This window comes from Neoarius graeffei, chromosome 23 (genome assembly GCF_027579695.1).
Source record: "Neoarius graeffei isolate fNeoGra1 chromosome 23, fNeoGra1.pri, whole genome shotgun sequence".
Taxonomy (NCBI): domain Eukaryota; kingdom Metazoa; phylum Chordata; class Actinopteri; order Siluriformes; family Ariidae; genus Neoarius; species Neoarius graeffei.
In genome coordinates, this window is record NC_083591.1 from 22,060,872 (window position 1) to 22,086,681 (window position 25,810).

The following is a 25,810-nucleotide window of genomic DNA, read 5'->3' on the forward strand; positions in this document are numbered from 1 at the left end:
ATTTAATACTTGTCATTTTTAGGGCATACCTAACAACCTGTGTTTTCTTTCTCTCTCTCTCTCCCCCCCCAATCTGTCCCTCTGAGTTACATGTTGATCCTGGGATTGAGATGCTGGCCTCTTCTGCCCCTCGGACCTGCTTGATCCATCCTGGTGCCCTGTGTCTGGTCGGAGTTTTATCGCACCGCTCCTGTGAAGGACGGCCCCATGAGGACAGTTGAGGGTTATACCTGTTAAAACTGTTAATATTATAGTCAGGCTGTCTGTTGTTGCCCAAATGAGGATGGGTTCCCTTTTGAGTCTGGTTCCTCTCGAGGTTTCTTCCTCATGTCGTCTGAGGGAGTTTTTCCTTGCCACCGTCGCCACAGGTTTGCTCATTGGGGATAGATTAGGGATAAAATTAGCTCATGTTTTAAGTTGTTCAAATTCTGTAAAGCTGCTTTGCGACAATGTTTATTGTTAAAAGCGCTATACAAATAAACTTGATTTGATTTGATTTATATTAGAGGGCAGATAAACTGATAAGACAAACTGCAAAATCATGAATCTACGAACTTTTATTTCATTGAAATGGCCTCATTCAACGCTATTTTAAAGTTAAAATACGATCAATTCATCAATAGACCAAGAGCACATTGTTAATGTTATTCATAGAGACATACAACAAAATGTACGAAAGCAAATTATTAATACATCGATCATCAAATAGAAAATACACACAACATGTAGAGTAGGTAGTAGGACATACGTCACTGGATGGTTGGCAGATAACGTCTGTTATGTATTACCACTACGTTGTCGTTAGGTATTACCACTACGTTGTCGTTACGTATTGGCACGACGTTGTATTAGGACATGCCTACTACGTAACGACGACATATTTCCCTGACATTACCAAACCACTACGTTGTATATACGTTGTGTGTTTGCTGGGAAGTTGTTAACTTACAATATGAGTTAACATGCCATTTGATACCAGAAAGCTTGGATTCTGGTAAAACTGGATTATTTTTAAAAATAAGTTGATAATGACTATGGCTAGCTGGCTATTGCTGATCATTTATGCTGCCCTGAATTGCTAGTGTACTGTTTTAAGTGTACATATGATATGTGCATGGTTTATGCAAAATCTTTAATGTTAACCTTAACTGAAAAAAGGAATAAACTAGATCATGTTTCCACTGACTATTTTTCTGCAAGAAAAATATTGTGCTAGGGTCCTACAGAACCATGAACCATATCTAATATGTCTTAAACATATTTGTAAAGCATGTAAAACAGACAGAGATGGATAGACACTCACCTCCACTATTCTGCAGCTCTCCTCCAGCAGGCTGATGATGGCCTGAATTCTGTCGTTGTTTCCCACAAGCAAAGCAACACCCTCTGACAACTCTGTCTACAAAAACATTAAACACATTACATAATAGTGCATGTCAAACAATTAGAATATCATGAAAAAGTTACTTTTTCCATAATTTACTTAAAAGAGAACCTTTCATATATTCTATATTAATTATGTGTAAAGTGCAATATTTCAAACCTTTTTTTGTTTTGTTTTAATTTTGATGATTATGGCTTATAGCCCATGAAAATCAGAAATCCCATATCTCAAATTATTAGAATATTTCCTAAAATCAATTTAAAAAACAATTTACAATACGGAAAGGTTCAAATTCTGAAAAGTATGCTCATTTATACACTCGGTACTTTGTTGGGGCTCTTTTACCATGAATTACTACATCAGTGTTTCATGGCATGGAGGCAATCAGCTTGTGGCACTGCTGAGGTGTTATTGAAGCCCAGGTACCTTTGATAGTGGCCTTCAGCTTGTCTGTATTTCTTGGTCAGGTATTTCGCATTTTCCTCTTGAAAATACCCCATAGAGAATCTATGGGGTGCAAGTCAGGCGAGTTAGCCGGCCAGTCAAGCACAGTAATATCATGGTCAGTGAATCATTTGGTAGTAGTTTTGTTACTGTAGCCAGGTGTACAGTAAGTCCTGCTGGGAAAGGAAATTGGCATCTCCATAAAGCTTGTCAGCAGATGGAAGCATGAAGTGCTCTAAAATCTCCTGGTAGACAGCTGCGTTGACTTTGGACTCAATAAAACACAGTAGACCATGAGATGACATGGCACCCCAAATCAACACAGACTGTGGAAACCTCACACTGGACTTCAAGTGCCTTGGATTCTGTGCCTCTCTACTCTTCTTCCAGACTCTCGGACCTTGATTTCCAAATGAAATACAAAATTTAATTTCATCTAAAAAGAGGATTTTGGATCACTGAGCAACAGTCCAGTTCTTTCTTTCCTTAGCCCAGGTAAGAAGCTTCTCACATTGTCTCTGGTTCAGGAGTGACTTGATATTTGGAATGTAACATTTGTAGCCCCTTTCCTGAAGATGTCTGTACGTGGTGGCTCTTGATGCACTGACACCAGCTTAAGTCCACTCCTTATGAAGCTCTCCCTTCTTGAATAGACTTGTCTTGACAGTCCTCTCAAAGCTGCGGTCATACCTGTTGTTTGTGTACCTTTTCCAGCCAGCCTTTTCAGCAATGACCTTCTGTGGCTTACCCTCCTTGTGGAGGGTGTCAATGATCATCTTCTGGACAACTGTTAAGTCAGTAGTCTTCCCCACAATTGTGGTTGCATGTACTGAACTAGACTGAATGATACATGGTATTTATACTGTTTTACTCAAACTCTAAATCAAATACTCTCATATTTTGAGATGTGTTTTTTGTTTGTTTTGCACTGTAGGCCATAATTATTAAAATTAAAATCGAAAAATGTTTGAAACATGTTAGTTTATGCATAATCAGTTTAGAATATATTAAATTTTTATGTTCTTAAATAACTAATGGAAAATGTTGATTTTTTTTCATGATATTGTAATTGTTTGGGATACACTAGTACATAAAAAAGAGAAAGAAATTCAGTTCAATTCTCAATGATGTAGTCCTGTCTGACATAGTGGGTATACTGTAGTCAACCCCAGAGAAAGCATGACTAAAGTGTTTCTTTTCAGTTGGAGAAGAATACTGCAGATCGTGTAGTCCAGGGCTTTTCAAAGTGTGGGGCACGCCCCCCCCCCCCCCCCCCCCCCCCCAGGGGGGGTGCCAGAGTTCTTAAGGGGGGGCGCAACATGAGGAAAAATAAACCAGAATAAGTTACTATTGCGGACATTTAGCGAACTTCAGCTAGCCTTTACCAGAGACAAAATGGATCGATTTTTAGTACCTAAAGCTACAGGGAGTGAGGAGACAGAGTCTGGGCCAAGCAAAAAAACAGAGCCTCCAGGATGTTGCGATTTGCAACTTCAACCAAATTCAACCAATCCCCGTGAATTCAGGGCGGTGTTGCAATTATATCCAATCACCGCAACTTTCCCGCTAATTTGACCAATTGTTGGTGTCATCTTGAGGCGACGTCGACAAACTACCTTCCGCCTTACTTCCGTGTATACATTCAAGAGAAGCAGCATGCGTGCAGTGTTGCCAGATTGGGCGGTTTCAAGTGCATTTTGGCGGGTTTTGAACATATTTTGGACTGGAAAACGTCAACAGTATCTGGCAACATTGCATGATGTACGAGTCAGTGTTTATGTAGGCTTAAATTCTGTTACTGAAAGTGTGTTATGTTTACAGTGAAGGACTGTGTGCACTTTACATTATTTTTTTTTACTTAATACAAGAAATTAATGGATGCCAACATTTTTGCCAAAATGGTATTTTATTTTCCATTGTTTAGGCAGCTTCAGCATCATACTGTGAGATTCTGTTCAAATTGTTTTTTTTCTTCTATGAAGCCTGAGCCATTTATTTGATTAGTTTATAATTATTGTTTAATTTAGTCTTCAGGAGAGACTGCCTGCACACAGTACTAGTATTAATAGTTTTTTTTTCTTACATGAAAGCTGAGGCATTTATATTATATTTTAAGGTAACTTCATGTTGTGCTGTGAGGTTCTCTGCACTTTAACTTTTGAACCAACAGGTGCATTTGGATAAGTAAAGCCTATTTTTCTGCATTTTTGTAGTCCTGGTAATCTTTTATATTGGTAAAGTTGTTTATAGGACCATTTCTCAGTGTCTTTGTTTTTTTAATCAATAGTTTTTCAGTAATAACTTAATATTTAACATATCACTCAATTTTAATCACAAAAAGAGAAAATCGCAACAATTTCTCGCAACTTTCACTTCCTCCCGCAATGTAATCGCAACAAAAACCTAAAAAACACCGCAACTTTCATCACAATTTTTTGGAAACACCCCCCGCAACATCAGACATTTTAGCCCGCAGCAATCACAAAAAAGGCCCGCGGAATCCTGGGGGGACTGAAAAAAGAAGGAAGTATGACCATGATTATTTAAAGTTTGGATTTTCATGAACTGGATCTGAAGATGCTCCACTGCCACAGTGTGTTGTCTGCCAAGAGGTGCTAGCTAACGATGCTATGAGATGTTTAAAATGTGTAAAACAAGATGTTTTAAAAAGCACAGATGTTTAAAATGTGAAAAAGAAAAAAAGAAAAATGTGTACAACAACCATTTTTTAAAAATATGAATGGAACATTAAGTATAGCAACAACAAAAATTGTAAGGGGGGGCGCTGTTGTTTATTTGCTCTCCGAGGGGGGGCTCACTCTCCCACACTTTGAAAACCCCTGGTGTAGTCAATTGTGTATCAGCTACTGATATAGCCTGTAGTGTATTAGCTACTGTCAGTAAAGCAGTGGTATGTAGGCTAAGTACAGTGGTGCTTGAAAGTTTGTGAACCCTTTATAATTTTCTATATTTCTGCATAAATATGACCTAAAACAACATCAGATTTTCACACAAGTCCTAAAAGTAGATAAAGAGAACCCAGTTAAACAAATGAGACAAAAATATTATACTTGGACATTTATTTATTGAGGAAAATGATCCAATATTACATATCTGCGAGTGGTAAAAGTACGTGAACCTTTGCTTTCAGTATCTGGTGTGACCCCCTTGTGCAACAATAACTGCAATTAAACGTTTCCGGTAACTATTGATCAGTCCTGCACACCAGCTTGGAGGAATTTTATCCCATTTCTCAGTACAGAACAGCTTCAACTCTGGGATGTTGGTGGGTTTCCTCACATGAACTGCTCGCTTCAGGTCCTTCCTCAATATTTCGATTGGATTAAGGTCAGGACTTTGACTTGGCCATTCCAAAACATTAACTTTATTCTTGTTTAATCATTCTTTGGTAGAACAACTTGTGTGCTAAGGGTCGTTGTCTTGCTGCATGACTCACCTTCTCTTCAGATTCAGTTCATGGACAGATGTCCTGACATTTTCCTTTAGAATTTGCTGGTATAATTCAGAATTCATCTTGCCATCATTGATGGAACATTGTCCTGGCCCAGAGGCAGCAAAACAGACCCAAACCATGATACTACCACCCCCATGCTTCATAGATGGGATAAGGTTCTTATGCTGGAATGCAGTGTTTTTCTTTCTCCAAACATAACGCTTCTCATTTAAACCAAAAAGTTCTATTTTGGTCTCATCCATCCACAAAACATTTTTCCAACAGCCTTCTGGCTTGTCCATGTGATCTTTAGCAAACTGCAGATGAACAGCAATGTTCTTTTTGGAGAGCAGTGGCTTTCTCCTTGCAATTCTGCCATGCACACCATTGTTGTTCAGTGTTTTCCTGATGGTGGACTCATGAAGATTATCATTAGCCAAATGTAAGAGAGGCCCTCAGTTGCTTAGAAGTTACCCTGGGGTCCTTTGTGACCTCGCTGACTATTACATGCCTTGCTCTTGGAGTGATCTTTTGCCGCTTTTCCACTACAAACGCGGCTGAGCCGTGCCGTGCTGAGTCGAGCTGAGTCGAGCTGAGCGGGGCTGTTGGAGTTGCATTTCGACTACAACCGCGCTGAACCGTGCTGGCTGGAAGTGGGTGGACACATTGGGTGGAGTTAGCGAAAGTGGGTGGACGTCACGTGATGTCGTTAAGCAGCGCAAACAGTGACATCAGTGACAGTGGCGGAACAAGTCAGAGCCGGGCCGGGGGCGGGGCAAATGACCGGGCCCTTTATTAAAGCTTATCATAACATCATTTTAGGCTACAAAATGTCCGCAACTGCGGTGTTTACCAATTTCAACACTACCGGGTGCAACTATGTTATTTAGTACATCAAGTCCTTCAAACGAACATGTAACTCAGAAACAAAAAACTTTAGGATACTGTACATGGCTCATAATAAAACATCAATAGCCTATACTGCGCACATTATTTGAAGGGCATACGAATGAGCGCTCAGAGGTTGCAACGGTGACAGGAAGAGTCAGAAATAAAAGGAGGGCGGTGCAAACCTCACTGAATGCACTGTGTTTACCAATTTCAACACTACGGGGTGCAACGATGTTATTTTGTCCATTAAGTCCTTCAAACGAACATGTAACTCAAACAAAAAAACATTAGGCGACATACTGTACATGGCTCATAATAAAACATCAATAGCCTACTGCGCGCATTATTTGAAGGGCATACGACGAGCCTTGCGCTCCGCGAACTCGTCCACGATGCTCTGTATGTCACTGATTCAGTGAGCTTTTCAGCGGTAGTCTCACGACCCGGATAGTAAACAATAAACATGGAGGACATGGAGTCGTTAGTGTTGCTGGTCTTGGTGCTGTGGCTTGTTGTCACCGACAACGCCAACAGATACTGGCAAGAGCGTATAGATGAGGCGAGGCGCATAAGGCTTCATCTCGTCTCGTCTCGTCTTCTTCCGCTTTATCCGGGACCGGGTCGCGGAGGCAGCAGTCTAAGCAGGGAAGCCCAAACTTCCCTTTCCCCAGACACCTCGGCCAGCTCCTCGGGAAGAACACCGAGGCATTCCCAGGCCAGCCGAGAGACATAGTCCCTCCAGCGTGTCCTGGGTCTTCCCCGGGGCCTCCTCCCGGGGGGACATGCCTGGAACACCTCCCCAGGGAGGCGTCCAGGAGGCATCCGAAAAAGATGCCCGAGCCACCTCAGCTGATTCCTCTCGATGTGGAGCAGCAGCGGCTCTACTCCAAGCTCCTCCCGAGTGACTGTGCTTCTCACCCTATCTCTAAGGGAGCGCCCAGCCACCCTGCGAAGGAAACTCATTTCGGCCGCTTGTATCCGCGATCTTGTCCTTTCGGTCATTACCCAAAGCTCATGACCATAGGTGAGAGTCGGAACGTAGATCGACCGGTAAATTGAGAGCTTCGCCTTTTGGCTCAGCTCCTTCTTCACCACAACGGACCGGTAAAGCGACCGCATCACTGCGGAGGCTGCACCGATCCGCCTGTCGATCTCACGCTCCATCCTTCCCTCACTCGTGAACAAGATCCCGAGATACTTAAACTCCTCCACTTGAGGCAGAACTTCTCCACCAACCTGGAGAGGGCAAGCCACCCTTTTCCGGTCGAGAACCATGGCCTCGGACTTGGAGGTGCTGATTCTCATCCCAGCCGCTTCGCACTCGACTGCAAACCGCCCCAGTGCATGCTGAAGGTCCTGGTTTGAAGAAGCCAACAGGACAACATCATCCGCAAAAAGCAGAGATGAAATCCTGTGGTTCCCAAACAGGATTCCTTCTGGCCCCTGGCTGCACCTAGAAATTCTGTCCATAAAAATTATGAACAGAACCGGTGACAAAGGGCAGCCCTGCCGGAGTCCAACATGCACTGGGAACAGGTCTGACTTACTGCCGGCAATGCGAACCAGACTCCTGCTCCGTTCGTACAGGGACCGGACAGCCCTTAGCAAAGAGCCCCGAACCCCATACTCCCGAAGCACCCCCCACAGAATACTACGGGGGACACGGTCGAATGCCTTCTCCAGATCCACAAAGCACATGTGGACTGGTTGGGCAAACTCCCATGAACCCTCGAGCACCCTATGAAGGGTATAGAGCTGGTCCAGTGTTCCGCGACCAGGACGAAAACCGCATTGTTCCTCCTGGATCCGAGGTTCGACTATTGGTCGAATTCTCCTCTCCAGTACCCTGGAGTAAACCTTCCCTGGGAGGCTGAGAAGTGTGATTCCCCTATAATTGGGGCACACTCTCCGGTCCCCTTTCTTAAAAAGAGGGACCACCACCCCAGTCTGCCACTCCAGAGGCACTGTCCCTGACCGCCACGCGATGTTGCAGAGGCGTGTCAACCAAGACAGCCCCACAACATCCAGAGACTTGAGATACTCAGGGCGGATCTCATCCACCCCCGGTGCCTTGCCACCGAGGAGCTTGCAAACCACCTCAGTGACTTCGGCTTGGGTAATGGACGAGTCCACCTCTGAGTCATCAGCCTCAGTCTCCTCAGTGGAAGACATGACGGTGGGATTGAGGAGATCCTCAAAGTATTCCTTCCACCGCCCGACAATGTCCCCAGTCGAGGTCAACAGCTCCCCACCCGCACTGTAAACAGTGTTGGCAGAGTACTGCTTCCCCCTCCTGAGGCGCCGGATGGTTTGCCAGAATTTCTTCGAGGCCGACCGATAGTCCTTCTCCATGGCCTCCCCGAACTCCTCCCAGTTCCGAGTTTTTGCCTCCGCAACTGCCCGAGCTGCAGCACGCCTGGCCTGCCGATACCCGTCAGCTGCCTCGGGAGTCCTGGAGGTTAACATGGCCCGATAGGACTCCTTCTTCAGCTTGACGGCATCCCTTACTTCTGGTGTCCACCACCGGGTTCGGGGATTGCCGCCACGACAGGCACCGGAGACCTTGCGGCCACAGCTCCGAACAGCTGCGTCCACAATGGAGGTAGAGAACATGGTCCACTCAGACTCAATGTCCCCCGCCTCCCTCGGAAGCTGGGAAAAGCTCTCCCGGAGGTGGGAGTTAAAGACCTCCCCGACAGAGTGCTCGGCCAGACGTTCCCAGCAGACCCTCACCATACGTTTGGGCCTGCCAGGTCTGTCCAGCTTCCTCCTCCGCCAGCGGATCCAACTCACCACCAGGTGGTGATCAGTTGACAGCTCAGCCCCTCTCTTCACCCGAGTGTCCAAGACATAGGGCCGGAGATCAGATGAAATGACTACAAAGTCTATCATTGACCTCCGACCTAAGGTGTCCTGGTGCCACGTGCACTTATGGACACCCCTATGCTCGAACATGGTGTTCGTTATGGACAAACCGTGACTAGCACAGAAGTCCAATAACAAAACACCACTCGGGTTCAGATCGGGGAGGCCGTTCCTCCCAACCACGCCCCTCCAGGTGTCACTGTCATCTCCCACGTGAGCATTGAAGTCCCCCAGTAACACAATGGAGTCCCCAGTCTGAGCACTCCTCAGTACCTCTCCCAGGGACTCCAAGAAGGCCGGATACTCTATACTGCTATTTGGGCCATAGGCACAAACAACAGCAAGAGCCCTCTCCCCAATCCGAAGGCGCAGCGAGGCGACCCTCTCGTTCACTGGGGTAAACTCCAACACATGGCGGCTGAGCTGGGGAGCTATAAGCAAGCCCACACCAGCCCGCCGCCGCTCACCAGGGGCGACTCCAGAGAAGTGGAGAGTCCAGCCCCTCTCGAGGAGCTGGGTTCCAGAGCCCAAGCTGTGCGTGGAGGTGAGCCCGACTATCTCTAGCCGGTACCTCTCAACCTCCCGCACAAGCTCAGGCTCTTTCCCCCCCAGCGAAGTGACATTCCATGTCCCAACAGCCAGCCGCTGTGTCCGGGGATCAGGTCGTCGAGGCCCCTGCCTTCGACTGCCACCCAATCCACATTGCACCAGTCCCCTACTGCTACCTCTGTGGGTGGTGAACCCACAGGAGGTCGGGCCCACGTCACCTCTTCGGGCTGAGCCCGGCCGGGCCCCATGGGCAAAGGCCCGGCCACCAAGCGCTCGCATACGATTTATAAGGCTTCATAATTCTCGTAATTCGTAATTCTTCTTCTTCCGGGTTTGCGGTGTTTACAGATCCCAGCGTGCTCGCGGGGCGTGTGTAGGCATGTGAGGACACTCCTCCTCACCAATCAGTGCACAGGGGAGTGTCTGCTCACACCCCCAACCTCACTCGGCACGGTTTGGCTCGCTTCAGCCCCACTCCAAAACCGTGTGAGTTTTAGGGGCTAAGCAGGGTTGAAGCGAGCTGAGTCGTGCTGGTTTTTGGTAGTCGAAACGCGAGCCGTGTCGGGCTGAAATGAGCTGAAGCGAGCTGAAGTGAGCTGAAAAAGGGTAGTGGAAAAGGGCCATTTGTTGGTCGACCACTCCTGGGGAGGGTAACAATGGTCTTGAATTTCCTCCATTTGTACACAATCTGTCTGACTGTGGATTGGTGGAGTCCAAACTCTTTAGAGATGGTTTTGTAACCTTTTCCAGCCTGATGAGCATCAACAACGCTTTTTCTGAGGTCCTCAGAAATCTCCTTTGTTCGTGCCATGATACACTTCCACAAACATGTGTTGTGAAGATCAGACTTTGATAGATCCCTGTTCTTTAAATAAAACAGGGTGCCCACTCACACCTGATTGTCATCCCATTGATTGAAAACACCTGACTGTAATTTCACCTTCAAATTAACTGCTAATCCTAGAGGTTCACATACTTTTGCCACTCACAGATATGTAATATTGGATCATTTTCCTCAATAAATAAATGACCAAGTATAATATTTTTGTCTCATTTGTTTAACTGGGTTCTCTTTATCTACTTTTAGGACTTGTGTGAAAATCTGATGATGTTTTCGGTCATATTTTTGCAGAAATATAGAAAATTCTAAAGGGTTCACAAACTTTCAAGCACCACTGTATAAGGTTGGGCAGAAGAAAATCTATATTAATATATCCCTTTACGTTTTGGAGTCTAAACTCTCAGTTTACTAACAGCCTGAAATACTGGCTACTATCCTTAGCAGACTAAATGTTATCAATTTTCTTAATACCTTAATCTCTCTGTCACTATATGTTATACAATGGGTACAATGTTAAATACAACTAACTATGATGTAGATAAATTTACAAATAACAACCATGCAGAGTAATATGTGCTGGACAGGGGTATATTGATGCATCATGACATGATGCATTGCTATGCAAAATTGTAACAATATACACCACAGAAATATGCAATTCACACTGTGTATATGAACATTATATTAATTATGATCTAATGCAGGGGTGGCACGGTGGTGTAGTGGTTAGCACTGTCGCCTCACAGCAAGAAGGTCCAGGTTCGAGCCCCGCGGCCGATGAGGGCCTTTCTGTGTGGAGTTTGCATGTTCTCCCCATGTCCACGGGGGTTTCCTCCGGGTGCTCCAGTTTCCCCCACAGTCCAAAGACATGCAGATTAGGCTAACTGGTGACTCTAAATTGACCATAGGTGTGAATGTGAGTGTGAATGGTTGTCTGTGTCTATGTGTCAGCCCTGTGATGACCTGGCGACTTGTCCAGGGTGTACCCCGCCTTTCGCCCGTAGTCAGCTGGGATAGGCTCCAGCTTGCCTGCGACCCTGTAGAACAGGATAAAGCGGCTAGAGATAATGAGATGAGATGATCTAATGCAATGGCAGTTTGAACACCAGAGTTCCCAATCTGCACAATCCATAGAGCTTAAATATATAGATAGGCCCAGATCACAACAGTTGACATGCTTGATAGGTTATACGGTTACACAACCAAGTTATAAGGAGTCCTTCAGTAGCTTGCAAACAACACCAGTCCCCTGCTGCTATGACCTAAAGTGACCAAGAAAGAGGCTGCAGAACTCTGGCATTGTAGCTGACTTTGGCGCTCTATTTTCAGTTCAAATGATGCCACAGTTCAGAGACTTTTTTTATTCAATCAAATTTCTGAGAGAATTTACAAATGTATTAATTTATTTGTTAGACATGGTGAACCTTTAGTAAATTTATTACATTAGTACAATATGAGGGGCGGCACGGTGGTGTAGTGGTTAGCGCTATTGCCTCACAGCAAGAAGGTCCGTGTTTGAGCCCCATGGCCGGCGAGGGCCTTTCCGTGTGGAGTTTGCATGTTCTCCCCGTGTCGCGTGGGTTTCCTCCGGGTGTTCTGGTTTCCCCCACAGTCCAAAGACATGCAGGTTAGGTTAACTGGTGACTCTAAATTGACCGTAGGTGTGAGTGTGAATGGTTGTCTGTGTCTATGTGTCAGCCATGTGATGACCTGGCGACTTGTCCAGGGTGTACCCCGCCTTTCGCCCGTTGTCAGCTGGGATAGGCTCCAGCTTGCCTGCGACCCTGTAGAACAGGATAAAGCGGCTAGAAATTATGAGATGAGTACAATATTAAATATCTGTTCATAATTTATTTTATTTAATTTGATACAGACAAAAGTGCACCATGTATTGCATTGTTTATGATTCAGAAATAAAAAGGAGTCATTTCAGTCAATTTTTCTTCATTCAAATTTTGTTCAAAATATTCTGAGCATCAAAGAGAATCATGAAGACAATATTATCAGTAATAGCACAGAAAACCTGAGTCTGGAGCAGCCTCCACACATGGCCGCTCCAGACTACAACTCCCAAGCACCACAGTGCCCCTCATCTCCAGAATACTAGGAAGAGCACCTGTTTCCCAGTTCCTCGTAAATACTTCCCTATATAAGCCCAGCATTCACACACACTCACTGAAGTATTGTTCTGCCTGACTATGAGTGCTTTTGACTTTGTTTTACGTTTATTTCCGACTTTGTTTACTCATCTGCCCTTTGACATTCTGTCTGCAAATCGACTGACCCTTGTCCGTCCCTCACTATGACTTCAAATTGGTGTTTTGGATTTGGTTACCAGTTTGTGATGCACCCTTTCTCCCCTGTACTTGCATCCGTAAGTGCCTGCACCCTGACAATCATGAATTGAACTGAATCATGACCAGATGTATTGTTACACTGCTAGTGCTGGACATAAATTCATTCGATAACCTCAACTTATTTACAACAAAAACATTGAACAATACTCAATTAGCTGCAAACACAATAAAAAACAAGATTAGAGAAGGTGAATATCCAACAAATTTGTCTCAATAATAAACCTAAACAGAGCAGCATACACTATAGTCAAGACTGTTCTCACAGCATCCTGCAGAATAAGTTGGGTGCAAAGAAGAGGTTGAACGTTATGGGTGAATGAATTTATTTTGGCCCTGTACTTTGATGTTACTATCCATTTATCCATGTGTTGAATGCAATGCAATTGGATGATACTGATATTAGTTACTTAATTTTTTTAACCACTGTTTATGTGAAGAAAAAAAGAGGCATAGTACAGCAGATTTATCAATATAGCATGTGACCATACTGAAGTAGAGATAGCAGCCACAAATACATCAGCACACAGCATATTATTGAGTAACTTGCTTTGTTCAAAATATTGTATAGTCTATACAACCCCGATTCCAAAAAAGTTGGGACAAAGTCTCATCTCATTATCTCTAGCTGCTTTATCCTTCTACAGGGTCGCAGGCAAGCTGGAGCCTATCCCAGCTGACTACGGGCGAAAGGCGGGGTACACCCTGGACAAGTCGCCAGGTCATCACATGGCTGACACATAGACACAGACAACCATTCACACTCACATTCACACCTACGGTCAATTTAGAGTCACCAGTTAACCTAACCTGCATGTCTTTGGACTGTGGGGGAAACCGGAGCACCCGTAGGAAACCCACGCGGACATGGGGAGAACATGCAAACTCCACACAGAAAGGCCCTCGCCGGCCACGGGGCTCGAACCCAGACCTTCTTGCTGTGAGGAGACAGCGCTAACCACTACACCACCGTGCCGCCCTGGGGCAAAGTACAAATTGTAAATAAAAACGGAATGCAATGATGTGGAAGTTTCAAAATTCCATATTTTATTCAGAATAGAACATAGATGACATATCAAATGTTTAAACTGAGAAAATGTATCATTTAAAGAGAAAAATTAGGTGATTTTAAATTTCATGACAACAACACATCTCAGAAAAGTTGGGACAAGGCCATGTTTACCACTGTGAGGCATCCCCTTTTCTCTTTACAACAGTCTGTAAACGTCTGGGGACTGAGGAGACAAGTTGCTCGAGTTTAGGGATAGGAATGTTAACCCATTCTTGTCTAATGTAGGATTCTAGTTGCTCAGCTGTCTTAGGTCTTTTTTGTCGTATCTTCCATTTTATGATGCGCCAAATGTTTTCTATGGGTGAAAGATCTGGACTGCAGGCTGGCCAGTTCAGTACCCGGACCCTTCTTCTACACAGCCATGATGCTGTAATTGATGCAGTATGTGGTTTGGCATTGTCATGTTGGAAAATGCAAGGTCTTCCCTGAAAGAGACGTCGTCTAGATGGGAGCATATGTTGCTCTAGAACCTGGATATACGGTAGCAGCAATTGAATTTTTCCCGTTCCAACCGCACGCCATGCGACTGCCATGTGACTGCCGTGCAGTTCCCAACTGAACGCCAGGGGGCTGCCATGAGTGGCTCAGACCCCCCTTCCTCCCCTATTTTAATTCTAAACACACCCATTCATTCGATTCCACGGTGTTGCCATTAGATGGCGCTTCTCTCATAAAAAAAAAATCTTGAAATGTTGTGTGAAGCTGTTGTACTGCACTTCCCGATTTCAATGAGAAAGTAGCTGTAGAATAGATACATAAATGTGAGGTAAATTTTACCCAATTTAAGTATTTCATAGCTTTTTATTTCAGTTATTTTATACTCAATATATGGAATTAAATCTACCCCAAACAAGTCAATGCAAATTGTTACCTCAGATTTATTGGGTAAATTCTATATGGTAGGTTACTTTTTTCAGTGCAGGAGCAGACAAAACTGCGGGTCTTGGTAGTCTGGTGGTTACTGCACATGTCCTGTACCAGTAACTCTTGAAACATGGTTTGATTCTTGCCTTGGGTTTACTCGCTCAAAAATAAATATTTAAAAAAAATGACTCTTGCAATGGGCGGCACGGTGGTGTAGTGGTTAACGCTGTCACCTCACAGCAAGAAGGTCCTGGGTTCGAGCCCCGGGGCCGGCGAGGGCCTTTCTGTGTGGAGTTTGCATGTTCTCCCCGTGTCTACGTGGGTTTCCTCCGGGTGCTCCGGTTTCCCCCACAGTCCAAAGACATGCAGGTTAGGTTAACTGGTGACTCGAAATTGACCGTAGGTGTGAATGTGAGTGTGAATGGTTGTCTGTGTCTATGTGTCAGCCCTGTGATGACCTGGCGACTTGTCCAGGGTGTACCCCGCCTTTCGCCCATAGTCAGCTGGGATAGGCTCCAGCTTGCCTGCGACCCTGTAGAAGGATAAAGTGGCTAGAGATAATGAGATGAGAATGAGATGAGACTCTTGCAATGAAGCACTGTGCACTTTTTAGTGTTACATGTAGGTCCTTGTATCATCCGATCATTCAAGTATTCCATTCAATCTGAAAAACAAAAAAAACCACAATATTTCGTTTTCCTGTTTTTCTGTATGACCAAAAAATGAGGGATTGGTGTTTGTTTTCCTTTTTCCAACTCAAAACAGAACAAATAATAAACAGGGAAACCAAAACGAAATAATAACTCTAATTTACGATTATTGATTTTCTCTATTCCCCACGCTACATTAGCCTTCCCATGATCCTCAGCGACAGTCCATCATCATCTCTGCGTCTATGAAACAGAAAAATTGCATGTGCATGTATATATCAAGTAATTTATTCATACATCCTATTCATTTAATATATTAAGCTGTTAATGTTAAGCTGATGATCTCTTAATTATTATTATCTCAATATAATAGTAATCTGTACTCGAGTTGAGGGGGGATGCCATCCCCCCTGGAATAAAAAATGGTCAAAATCATCCCCCCTCTAAAACGGGCATCCCCCCTCCCTTCCCTTGAGCAATTTTATCAATAAATGTGGACATTACTTCTATTTAACATTGGAATTAGAAATGCCATTCCACGTAGCTTTGCTGAAACTGAGCATACAGTAAGCTACCGCAAAAGAGGGCACGCGCAAGCGAAGCGTTTGAGGAGGTGACATTCAGTTGGGGTTCCGTTATTTTTTATTTCATTCGGCGTCAGTGACAGCAGCGGATTGCAGCATCATGGCCAAGCGGAGTGGACAGCAAGACCTAAGCAAGTTCGGCTTTAAGATCGCAAGAAAAAAACATTTCAGGAGGTAAGTCAAGAGTTATGAATATCAGTCCCACTTTCTGTGAGCCCACTATCATGCTGTAAATGGAGCCTAATTTGTGGGCGGCGGATAACAACACAGCTATCATAATGAATGTTAGTTTGGAGTCTATCCAGCTATCGATAGCTTACTCAGGTTCATGTTAGCTTTGATTTCTTGTATAAGGCCATTAATTTAATCAGCCTGGATGGTCGTTTGTTATTCTTCAGGCAACAAAAAGTGTTATTCAAGACAGGAAGGCTAAAATAAATGACACTAGCAGTTTTGAAGGCTTCATTGCCTCATTAGAGAGCCGGTCACAACATGTAAGGCAGAGCAGGATTGGTGTAGGACTTGACAAAGTGTCTGCTAAAATGCAGCTTTCTTTTTCTTCGTCATAGGCTCTTCTGTCTCCTCAATGGGCCTTTTCCCCTTTCCAAAGAAACTTTCCAAAGATGCCTGCTTTTAACTCATTTTGCTAGCTTGTATCCAGTATGTATCAAAGTGCTGGTATGTATCGAAGCAAAGCATCAAAGTATCCAAGGCAGCTCCTTGGTAACCGTCAATGTTAAGGTGTCACGTGACCTAGATAACAGCGGGAATCAACATTACAGAAAGAATCCGGTCATTTTTCAAAGCTCAAATCCTCGTTCAGATAATAAATAAATCAGAAATAACATTATATTTAATTAAATTATCTTATCCACTGCTCTTTATTCCAGATGACAGTCAGCAGCAACTGCAACACAGTGCGACAAGAGCTGGAGGACCCGGAGTGTGAGACAATACAGGAGCAGGAGCAAGCAGGAGAACCAACAGCTGAAGAGCTGAAGATTTACAGTTTACTGTTGCTTGTTTTTGCTTATTGGTTACCTACCTACCTCTGTATTTAATTCAATGTTCCCAATGTTCAGCTTTGAATAAAAATTCTGTTGACTTGATATGAAAAGATTCAGTTGTTCATTTACATTGCCTGCTGAGGTTTTAATAAATTATTTACCAAACGATTTAAAAGGAGCCTACCATGACTATGAAGTTGCACTTCAAATTTGTCATCTGCATTTCACCCTAATATGGAGAATGTGGTAGGTATGTCAGCCAGGAGACTGACTAAATATGACACGACATCCACACTGTGCATGTTTTACAGTAAAATACCAGTGTATTATGTTTTTTTACAACAATAAAAAGGATACACAGTGTGTACTACACACTTTATCAGCACAAAATACTGTATGTCTGGTAAATGAACAAGGTCCACAGACCTACGTTGTATGCAAACCCTCCTAAAAGCAAGCCAGTTTCCCACCGACGGACCGACCGATGGGTCGACACGCGACTAAAAATTTCACCATCCCCCCTGGTTTGATTTTACAACTCGACCACCGATAGTAATAATAAATAATGATAACAATAACAACATGGCATTCATTTTGTTGCTTTCAACATATTGTGTCAGACCAACTTTGCTTTTTATTAGAGGACATGAATCAGTGTATCATTCGTTCTTTCTATTTTCAAATGGCAATCAAAAATCAAAAAAGTGACTGGTTATTTTATTTGTTTTTATTTTAACACAAAAAATGAAAAAATGACTGTTTTTTCATTTTTTTTATATGAGCCTAAAATTGAAATGAAAAACAATTATTTTTTTTATTTTCTGTTTGCCAATTAAAAATGGAAAGAACGAATGATACACAATCTGTGTATCATTCGTTCTTTCTTTTTTTTCAGTAATACGCAATGACTCGGCCAGGCCCTTTCATTAGTGTAATAAGAGACAGTAGAGAGGTTCATGCCATTTGTCTATTTTTATTAACCGGCACAGTGTAATCACAAAACAGTATCGTATTTGAACCGACAAGAGACAGTTACCATATCATTTCCCACTATGCCCTCCTTTGTTCCTAATAACCAGATTTATCACGTTTAATTATTAACAATTATAATAATAATAAATCAATATAAAACCCCGACATCTACAGAAGATTTTCAACAAATAGGGGGCAGGGAAGCTCGCACACAGCAGCGAGTGATCTGTGATGAGATGATTTTGAGAAGCAAAAAAAAAAAAAAAACGCTCAACACCAGCAAATGTGGATTAAAGCAGAAAATTGCGTTAGGTAAAATCATTTTAGAAATTTTAGAAATCATTACATTCTTGTTTTTTCAATAAAAATTATATTTTTTAACTTTATAATGCTTAGTTACGTGCCGGGGCTCTGTCAGTCATTGATAGCCCAACTAATCACAGCGCTGTGGTTCTTTTCCTGATCCTTGGCATTGTGTTTTTTCTTTCTTTGTTGATAATGTGTTACCGTATGTGATAAGCATGGTTCATTAAAAGGCCCACTTCTGCTGCATGCCCCCTCCTCTCTGCAAAAATTGTGTATTCCTCTCAAGGTGCTAACTGTCTCCACTGTATTGTGAACAGCCACTCCACCCCCCACTGAGGTTGCTATTCATGAATGGTAATTTGGTTTTAGGTTACATCCTAATTTCAGTATTTACTCTGCCAAGCTTACAATGTCAGAGGACAGAGGACTGGAATTAGTGCCCCAAAAAACACAATTTCAGCTTGGAAAAACTACAGACGGTATAACTTCAGGAAGAAAATAAACATTTATTTCACACTAAGAAAAGCAGACTCACTACACATGGAGGCTATACAAAGCACAGAAATGTAGCATAGAGTTGTCCCATCTAGTAGTTTCCACATTCCCATGGTGAGTCTTTCCTACGGTACATTTGCCACAGGTGTATTTGTGGCAGCGTACACAAAGTTCAGTGCTTCTGTTATTATTGCAGGGTGTCCTTCCCAAGCCCCATCCTCAATGCTCCATAGGTGCCTGGTCAGCACCCCCATGTTATATTTGGGTTATTATTCCATTATTATTTGAGGCTAGGTTTTGGGCTAGGGGCTAAGGCTAGGGGTTGGGTTAGGGATGAGCTCAGGTTGGGGTTAGAGCCAGGATTTGGGGTTAGGGTTAGAACTGATCCTTCTTGGTTGCCTTGGTTGTGATGAAGTCTGGCTAGGGTTAGAAACAAAGAGGCTATTTCTCAGGTAACAGAATAATTAGGCTTCTTTACACAACAATGGGAGGCAGGTAATGGTACGTTAGACTTATTCACAAATTTGGGGGGGATTTCATTGCAGACTAAAGTCTGCACTTTGGGCCTTCTAGTGTCAAAAATATGCTGTTAACTCAAAACACTTCTTATTCATTGCAAAACGTTTATTTCAGCGCTGTATACAGGTATTGAGCACACAATGTGACCGCTTTTATGCGGTAGCCTAATAATAATAGAACAACCCGAAAATTGCAGGGTAACCCCAGACCTGCGCAAGTGATGCGCTACTGGCAAAAGAGCCAGCGACGTATGAAAAAAACCCACACCTTGGACCAAATACATATTATTTTCAGCACGCTGCTCCACCAGTCTGTAATGGTATTTTTCATATGATTGCATTACAGTGTAAATGTGGTCTTGAGAAAAAAAAACATGTTTACAGACCTTTTGTTAAAATCGCTAAAAGTGATGTTGTAATATTAATATGTAATAAAAAAAATAATAATAATAATATCATCAGACATGGCGGTGTAGTGGTTAGCACTGTCGCCTCACAGCAAGAAGGTCCTGGGTTCGAGCCCAGCGGCCGACAAGGGCCTTTCTGTGTGGAGTTTGCCTGTTCTCCCTGTGTCCGTGTGGGTTTCCTCCGGGTGCTCCGGTTTCCCCCACAGTCCAAAGACATGCAGGTTAGGTTAACTGGTGACTCTAAATTGACCATAGATGTGAGTGTGAATGGTTGTCTGTGTCTATGTGTCAGCCCTGTGATGACCTGGCAACTTGTCCAGGGTGTACCCTGCCTTTCGCCTGTAGTCAGCTGGGATAGGCTCCAGCTTGCCTGCAACCCTGTAGGACAGGATAAAAGCGGCTAGAGATAATGAGATGAGATATCAGACATTATGATCTTAGAAAACGCTTTAGTGATGAACAGTTACAGACAGTAATATGTTGTGATATTATAAAATATTATTTTTCATTAGGCTATATATTAAATTATATATTAAATTTATCTTCTAAAATAACAGACTGTACTCATATCACAACCGGTTTATTTCATCATTGGAGATCAGATCACACAAGACATGCGTTACATGACTCATTTTAAGGATTTAAGTAGGCTATTTAAAAGCAATGCAAGTAGGACTTTGTGGCTCAGGTGGATAAGGTACCACACCATAAATCCGGGGCCCCGGGTTCGATTCCAGCCTGCAGTCATTTTCCGAGCCCTCCCTGTTTTTCTCCTGCTCATTTCTACACTGTTCTAAATGAGTTTGGATGTCTGTAAACCAATCAGGATGCTTTTTGTCGAGCATGCGCTACATGAACAGGCACACACACAGGATCCCTCGCGCACTCCGTCATATGCGCGATGCAGACATTAATGTTTCACGTGCACGCTCTTGCTCACTTGCTCTAGATTCCGGGAGATATTCTCCAATTTGCGGGCATCAGGGAGCCACTATCAATATGCGGGAGACTCCCAGAACTTCCGGGAGACTTGGGATGTCTGCACTCATGGATTAAAGCAAAAAAAAAATCATCTGACTGAAAAAAAAGCTCCATGTCGTTGGCCCCTACCACATCAGCGATGCGTCAAATTTTAAATGCCGTGTTGTCCATTATCCCCTTGGCCCCTACTCATAGTACATTTACATAATTTTAACAATGACTAAAGCTAAGGTAAGACTTTACCATTGTCATTACTGGCTATAAATGATGAAACATCAAGTTTTCAGCGCAAAGTGCAAATTTATTTCAACAATACTTTAGTAATGCACAACAGTGGTTAAGAGAAAAGTGCAAGTGCAGTTGAACTTGAACCATGCTTTCAAAAGAGTGGAATAGAAAGACCTTGCAAGAAAAGTAAAGTGAAAGTTCACTTTTTCTGCTTCTTCGCAGTGAAGCCAAAGGCATCTAGTTTTTTGCCATTGCTTCCATAGACTTTTTTATGGCAAACTACACAAAAGCACACACCTGCCATTTTCATCTTTTTGCACCATGAACTAAATGGCTTGCCATTATCGCCCATTTCATTTAGCCAAGCCCATCTCCACTTATTCTTTACCGTTTTGTCGATGTCTGACACATCTGTGCTTTCATTTAAAAGAAGCGCGTCCATGCTGGCAAAACCGAAAGTAATTTGATGAGCTCTAGTGATGGAAATCGAAGGGCCTATATCCGGTGGCCTTATATGCAGTACTCGAGTTGGGGGGGGGGGGGGGGTGTAGGGGGAGGCATCCCCCTTCTGAAATAAAAATCTCAAATCATCCCCCTTATAAAACGGCCATCCCCCCATCACATCCCTTGTGTCATTTTACCGATTAATGTGGAAATTAGCCTACTATTATTTTAACAAATATTACTACCATTTCAACATTAGAGGCTTTGCGCAGTGATAGCCTACATGTAGCCGGATAAAAAAGACGCATATTTATTTATTCGGTTGCACCTCTCATTCACACTTATACGGAGGTTTCAGTCACTGAAAACAGCTACTTTTGAAACTCGGGGCAGAGTGGAGATTTCTGAAAACGCCATCTTCAGACACGCGTGTAAATCGGGAAAACGAAGCAACAGTGGGCGAGAGGGTGCGCGCGAATATAATGAGTCATAGGTGTGAATCTTTCACCGAATGCCAATTGTCCCGGTTCTTCATGAAATCGCACGCGCACGCACAAATTCATTCGGTTAACTTTCAAATAACTGTTCTTGTGCACTTGCGACACCGGAGCCACTTTCCTGAATTTTGAGCTTCGGAGTATTGGCTTCTTTATCTATTTAATCAATGAACTTATTTGTCACATACATTAAAATTACTAATGTAAAACATTAGTAGCCTATTTAAGCAATCGCTGTTTTCTCCACTGTTTTCCGACCTTTTGTGCTTAGTGAATGAGACACTTCATTACACTCCACTGACCGACTTCCAATTCCGGACTTTTTTGAAAATGTAAAATATAGGCCTACGAGATATTTTTTTGGGACTTAATTCGCGTTGGTCCTTCACTATTAATTTTTGAGACTGATGAGGCACTAAATACTGTGGAATTATTTTCTCCTTACTACGAAGTTTGGTATCTTAAACAAGTGTCGGGAAATCTTGCAGCCCGACTCTGCAGGCTCCAATGTTTAAGCGAACTGCTGAAACCATAATGTTTAAAGATTAAATCATAGGCTAATCAAACCAAAGAAAAACACAGCCTTTCCAGAACGTTGTCTGCCGAAGCCTGTTTAACCTACAAAAGGCTTAATAGCAAAGGTCTTGCTGCGGCTTCAACTTTTCACCTGATCACCTTTCAGTAGGCAAATATCATTATTATCATTACTACAAAAGGCCTAGTATTAGTAGTAGACAAGTAGTTGCCTAGTAGTAGGACAGCCAAATAGTTTCATCAGTGGCCTACGCCGAGCCTCCCTGGGACGAGACAGTAGCAGAGGCTGTATTTATTTATTTATTTATTTATTTATGCCTATCCATGCTGCACTAGACAGTGTTTATGTAGAGAGCATGCGCACTTCAATCAATCAATCAATCAATCAATCAATCAATCTTTTATTTCAATTATATATAAACATATTCAAACTCGCTGTATGAGTGCATTAAAATCTTATGGCTTTTTAAACTCACGGTGAAACTCCTCCGGGTTGAATTAACTAACTGAAATCAGCTGTTCTAAGCGTTTGATAAACCTGCTTTGTGAAACGGACAATCACTGCTCCTCCCCGTGATAAAATGAGGGATAGCAGCTGGTTTTAACACAAGCTGCTTAGGGGCGTCACCAGCCAGGACTGCACTGACTATGTCATTGTGGGGGATAAATTATCTGCACGGACCAATCGGCAGACAGTCACGAACCAGTCAGGGGACGGCCAAGGGCCTGCTGAGGGCCAGTCACGGAAACATGGAACAAATTCAATGGCTGCCACTGTACCTTTCAGCATTGATGGTGTCTTTCCAGATGTGTAAGCTGCCCATGCCACACGCACTAATGCAACCCCATACCATTAGAGATGCAGGCTTCTGAACTGAGCGCTGATAACAACTTGGGTCGTCCTTCTCCTCTTTAGTCCGAATGACACGGCGTCCCTGATTTCCATAAAGAACTTAAAATTTTGATTCGTCTGACCACAGAACAGTTTTCCACTTTGCCACAGTCCATTTTAAATGAGCCTTGGCCCAGAGAAGACGTCTGCGCTTCTGGATCATGTTTAGATATGGCTTCTTCTTTGAACTATAGAGTTCTAGCTGGCAACGGCAGATGGCACGGTGAATTGTGTTCACAGATAATGTTCTCTGGAAATATTCCTGAGCCCATTTTGTGATTTCCAATACAGAAGCATACCTGTATGTGATGCAGTGCCGTCTAAGGGCCCGAAGATCACGGGCACCCAGTATGGTTTTCAGGCCTTGACCCTTACGCACAGAGATTCTTCCAGATTCTCTGAATCTTTTGATGAGATTATGCACTGTAGATGATGATATGTTCAAACTCTTTGCAATTTTACACTGTCGAACTCCTTTCTGATATTGCTCTACTATTTATCGGTGCAGAATTAGGGGGATTGGTGATCCTCTTCCCATCTTTACTTCTGAGAGCCGCTGTCACTCCAAGATACTATTTTTATACCCAGTCATGTTAATGACCTATTGCCAATTGACCTAATGAGTTGCAATTTGGTCCTCCAGCTGTTCCTTTTTTGTACCTTTAACTTTTCCAGCCTCTTATTGCCCCTGTCCCAACTTTTTTGAGATGTGTTGCTGTCATGAAATTTCAAATGAGCCAATATTTGACATGAAATTTCAAAATGTCTCACTTTCGACATTTGATATGTTGTCTATGTTCTATTGTGAATATAATATCAGTTTTTGAGATTTGTAAATTATTGCATTCCGTTTTTATTTACAATTTGTACTTTGTCCCAACTTTTTTGGAATCGGGGTTGTATTTTAATACATATATGCCAGGTTAGAGTGAGACAAAAACTGCATTTACATTGTAACACACACACACACACACACACACACACACACACACACAGCGTCTTGCAAAAGTAGTGATGATGACATATATGCCTATTTTCAGGTCAGCCAGCTTGATCTCCAGACATCATGATCAGTAAGACTGACTGCTACCAGTAAGCATGTAACTTGGTACTACCTGTTCATGGTTGGATGGCTAGCAATTAAACTGTCTCAGCCTACCTGTTTGCTTGTAAATAGTGTAGGTGGGTGGATAGACACACTGTAGAACTAAAGAAAAATATCTGCAAAGGGCGGGTGAACTCCTAGTGAGTCAATGGCCATCTACCAACCTGCAACTCTCCAGTACCTCCTTTGTCCTGACTTATGTCTTGCCACAGAATCAAGGTCCTGGAGCAGCCAAGTGGCCTCAAACTGTGCACCCAAGTCCGTAATTCCTTTGCACACACCGTCCTATGAATAACATTCAGACATTTGCCCTTGGATTGCACTACCGAGTTCGGGGTAACTGACGCGCTGCCCCCCTTGGCAGTGGGAAAAACAGGTGAAGATCAGGAAAGACTACCACGTCTGGGGTAGCCAATGCGCCACCTCCTCTGGTTTTGGTAAAGTCTGGTTTATTTTGGTATATTAGTATATGTGGTATAGTGTTTATGAGAATTTTTTTTTCTGTTTGGAATTACATTTCAAGTATATTGAATGATCTTAGTATTTCAGTGAATGCAATTGAGAAACCCCATAACAGAGTATATCAGTTTCAAATTTGTACAACTAATGCAGAAAACAGTTTCCATAATTTACATCCAGTTTTCTGGCATATTGGAGATGACCAGTGAAAATGATTTCTGAATGCCTGTTCCACATTCAACTCCCCTTCAGACATCCAACTCTGCCCTTTTCAGTGCTGATCTTTATATGATCTTTAACGGTGTCCTAGAATGGAAATCTGTATTTCCTTTGGCATAGTTGAAAAAGGAGATTTCAGTACATGGAACTGACATACTGTGAATCTCAAACACTGTTACTTCCTTTTTGAAGAGCAAAAATGGTGCACATGCAAGAAGGGCAGTAAAAAGGGCCAATTCCAAAATCCTGGAGTCTTTTGGAACAGTCCACATTCATTAATATTCACACGCCAAAAATTTGCTTACACCAAATCAAGTTCAAAACACACACATACATGCGCACCAGCCACTTTATTAGGTACACCAATACACCTACTGTTTTATGCAGTTAATCAGCCAATCCCTTGAAAGCAATACAATGCATAAAATCATGCAGATACAAATCAAGAGCTTCAGTTAATATTCACTTCAAACATCAGAATGGGAAAAATGGTGATCTCTGTGACTTTCACTGTGGCATAGGTGTTGGTGACAGATGGACTGGTTTGAGTATTTCAGAAACTGCTGATCTCCTGGGGTTCACACACACACAAGAGTCTCTAGAGTTTACATAGAATGGTGTGAAGAAAAAAAAACTGGGTGAATGACAGCCTTGTTGCTAAGAGAGGTCAGAGGAAAATGGCCAGATTGGTCTGAGCTGCCAGAAAAGCTATAGTAACTCATATACAACCATTGTGAACAGAAATATTATATATATATATATATATATATATATATATATATATATATATATAT

At 42.9% G+C, this 25,810-nt stretch overlaps 1 protein-coding gene across 1 annotated transcript in view; it reads right to left on the reverse strand.

Annotated features, from left to right (window-relative positions):
• The window catches only part of LOC132871618 (E3 ubiquitin-protein ligase TRIM63-like), a 345,056-nt gene that overhangs the window by 112,082 nt on the left and 207,164 nt on the right, over positions 1–25,810 (reverse strand). The window contains exon 4 of the mRNA XM_060905935.1: positions 1,304–1,399. Coding sequence (XP_060761918.1) covers positions 1,304–1,399 — 96 coding nt within the window. The remainder of the gene's footprint in view (positions 1–1,303; positions 1,400–25,810) is intronic.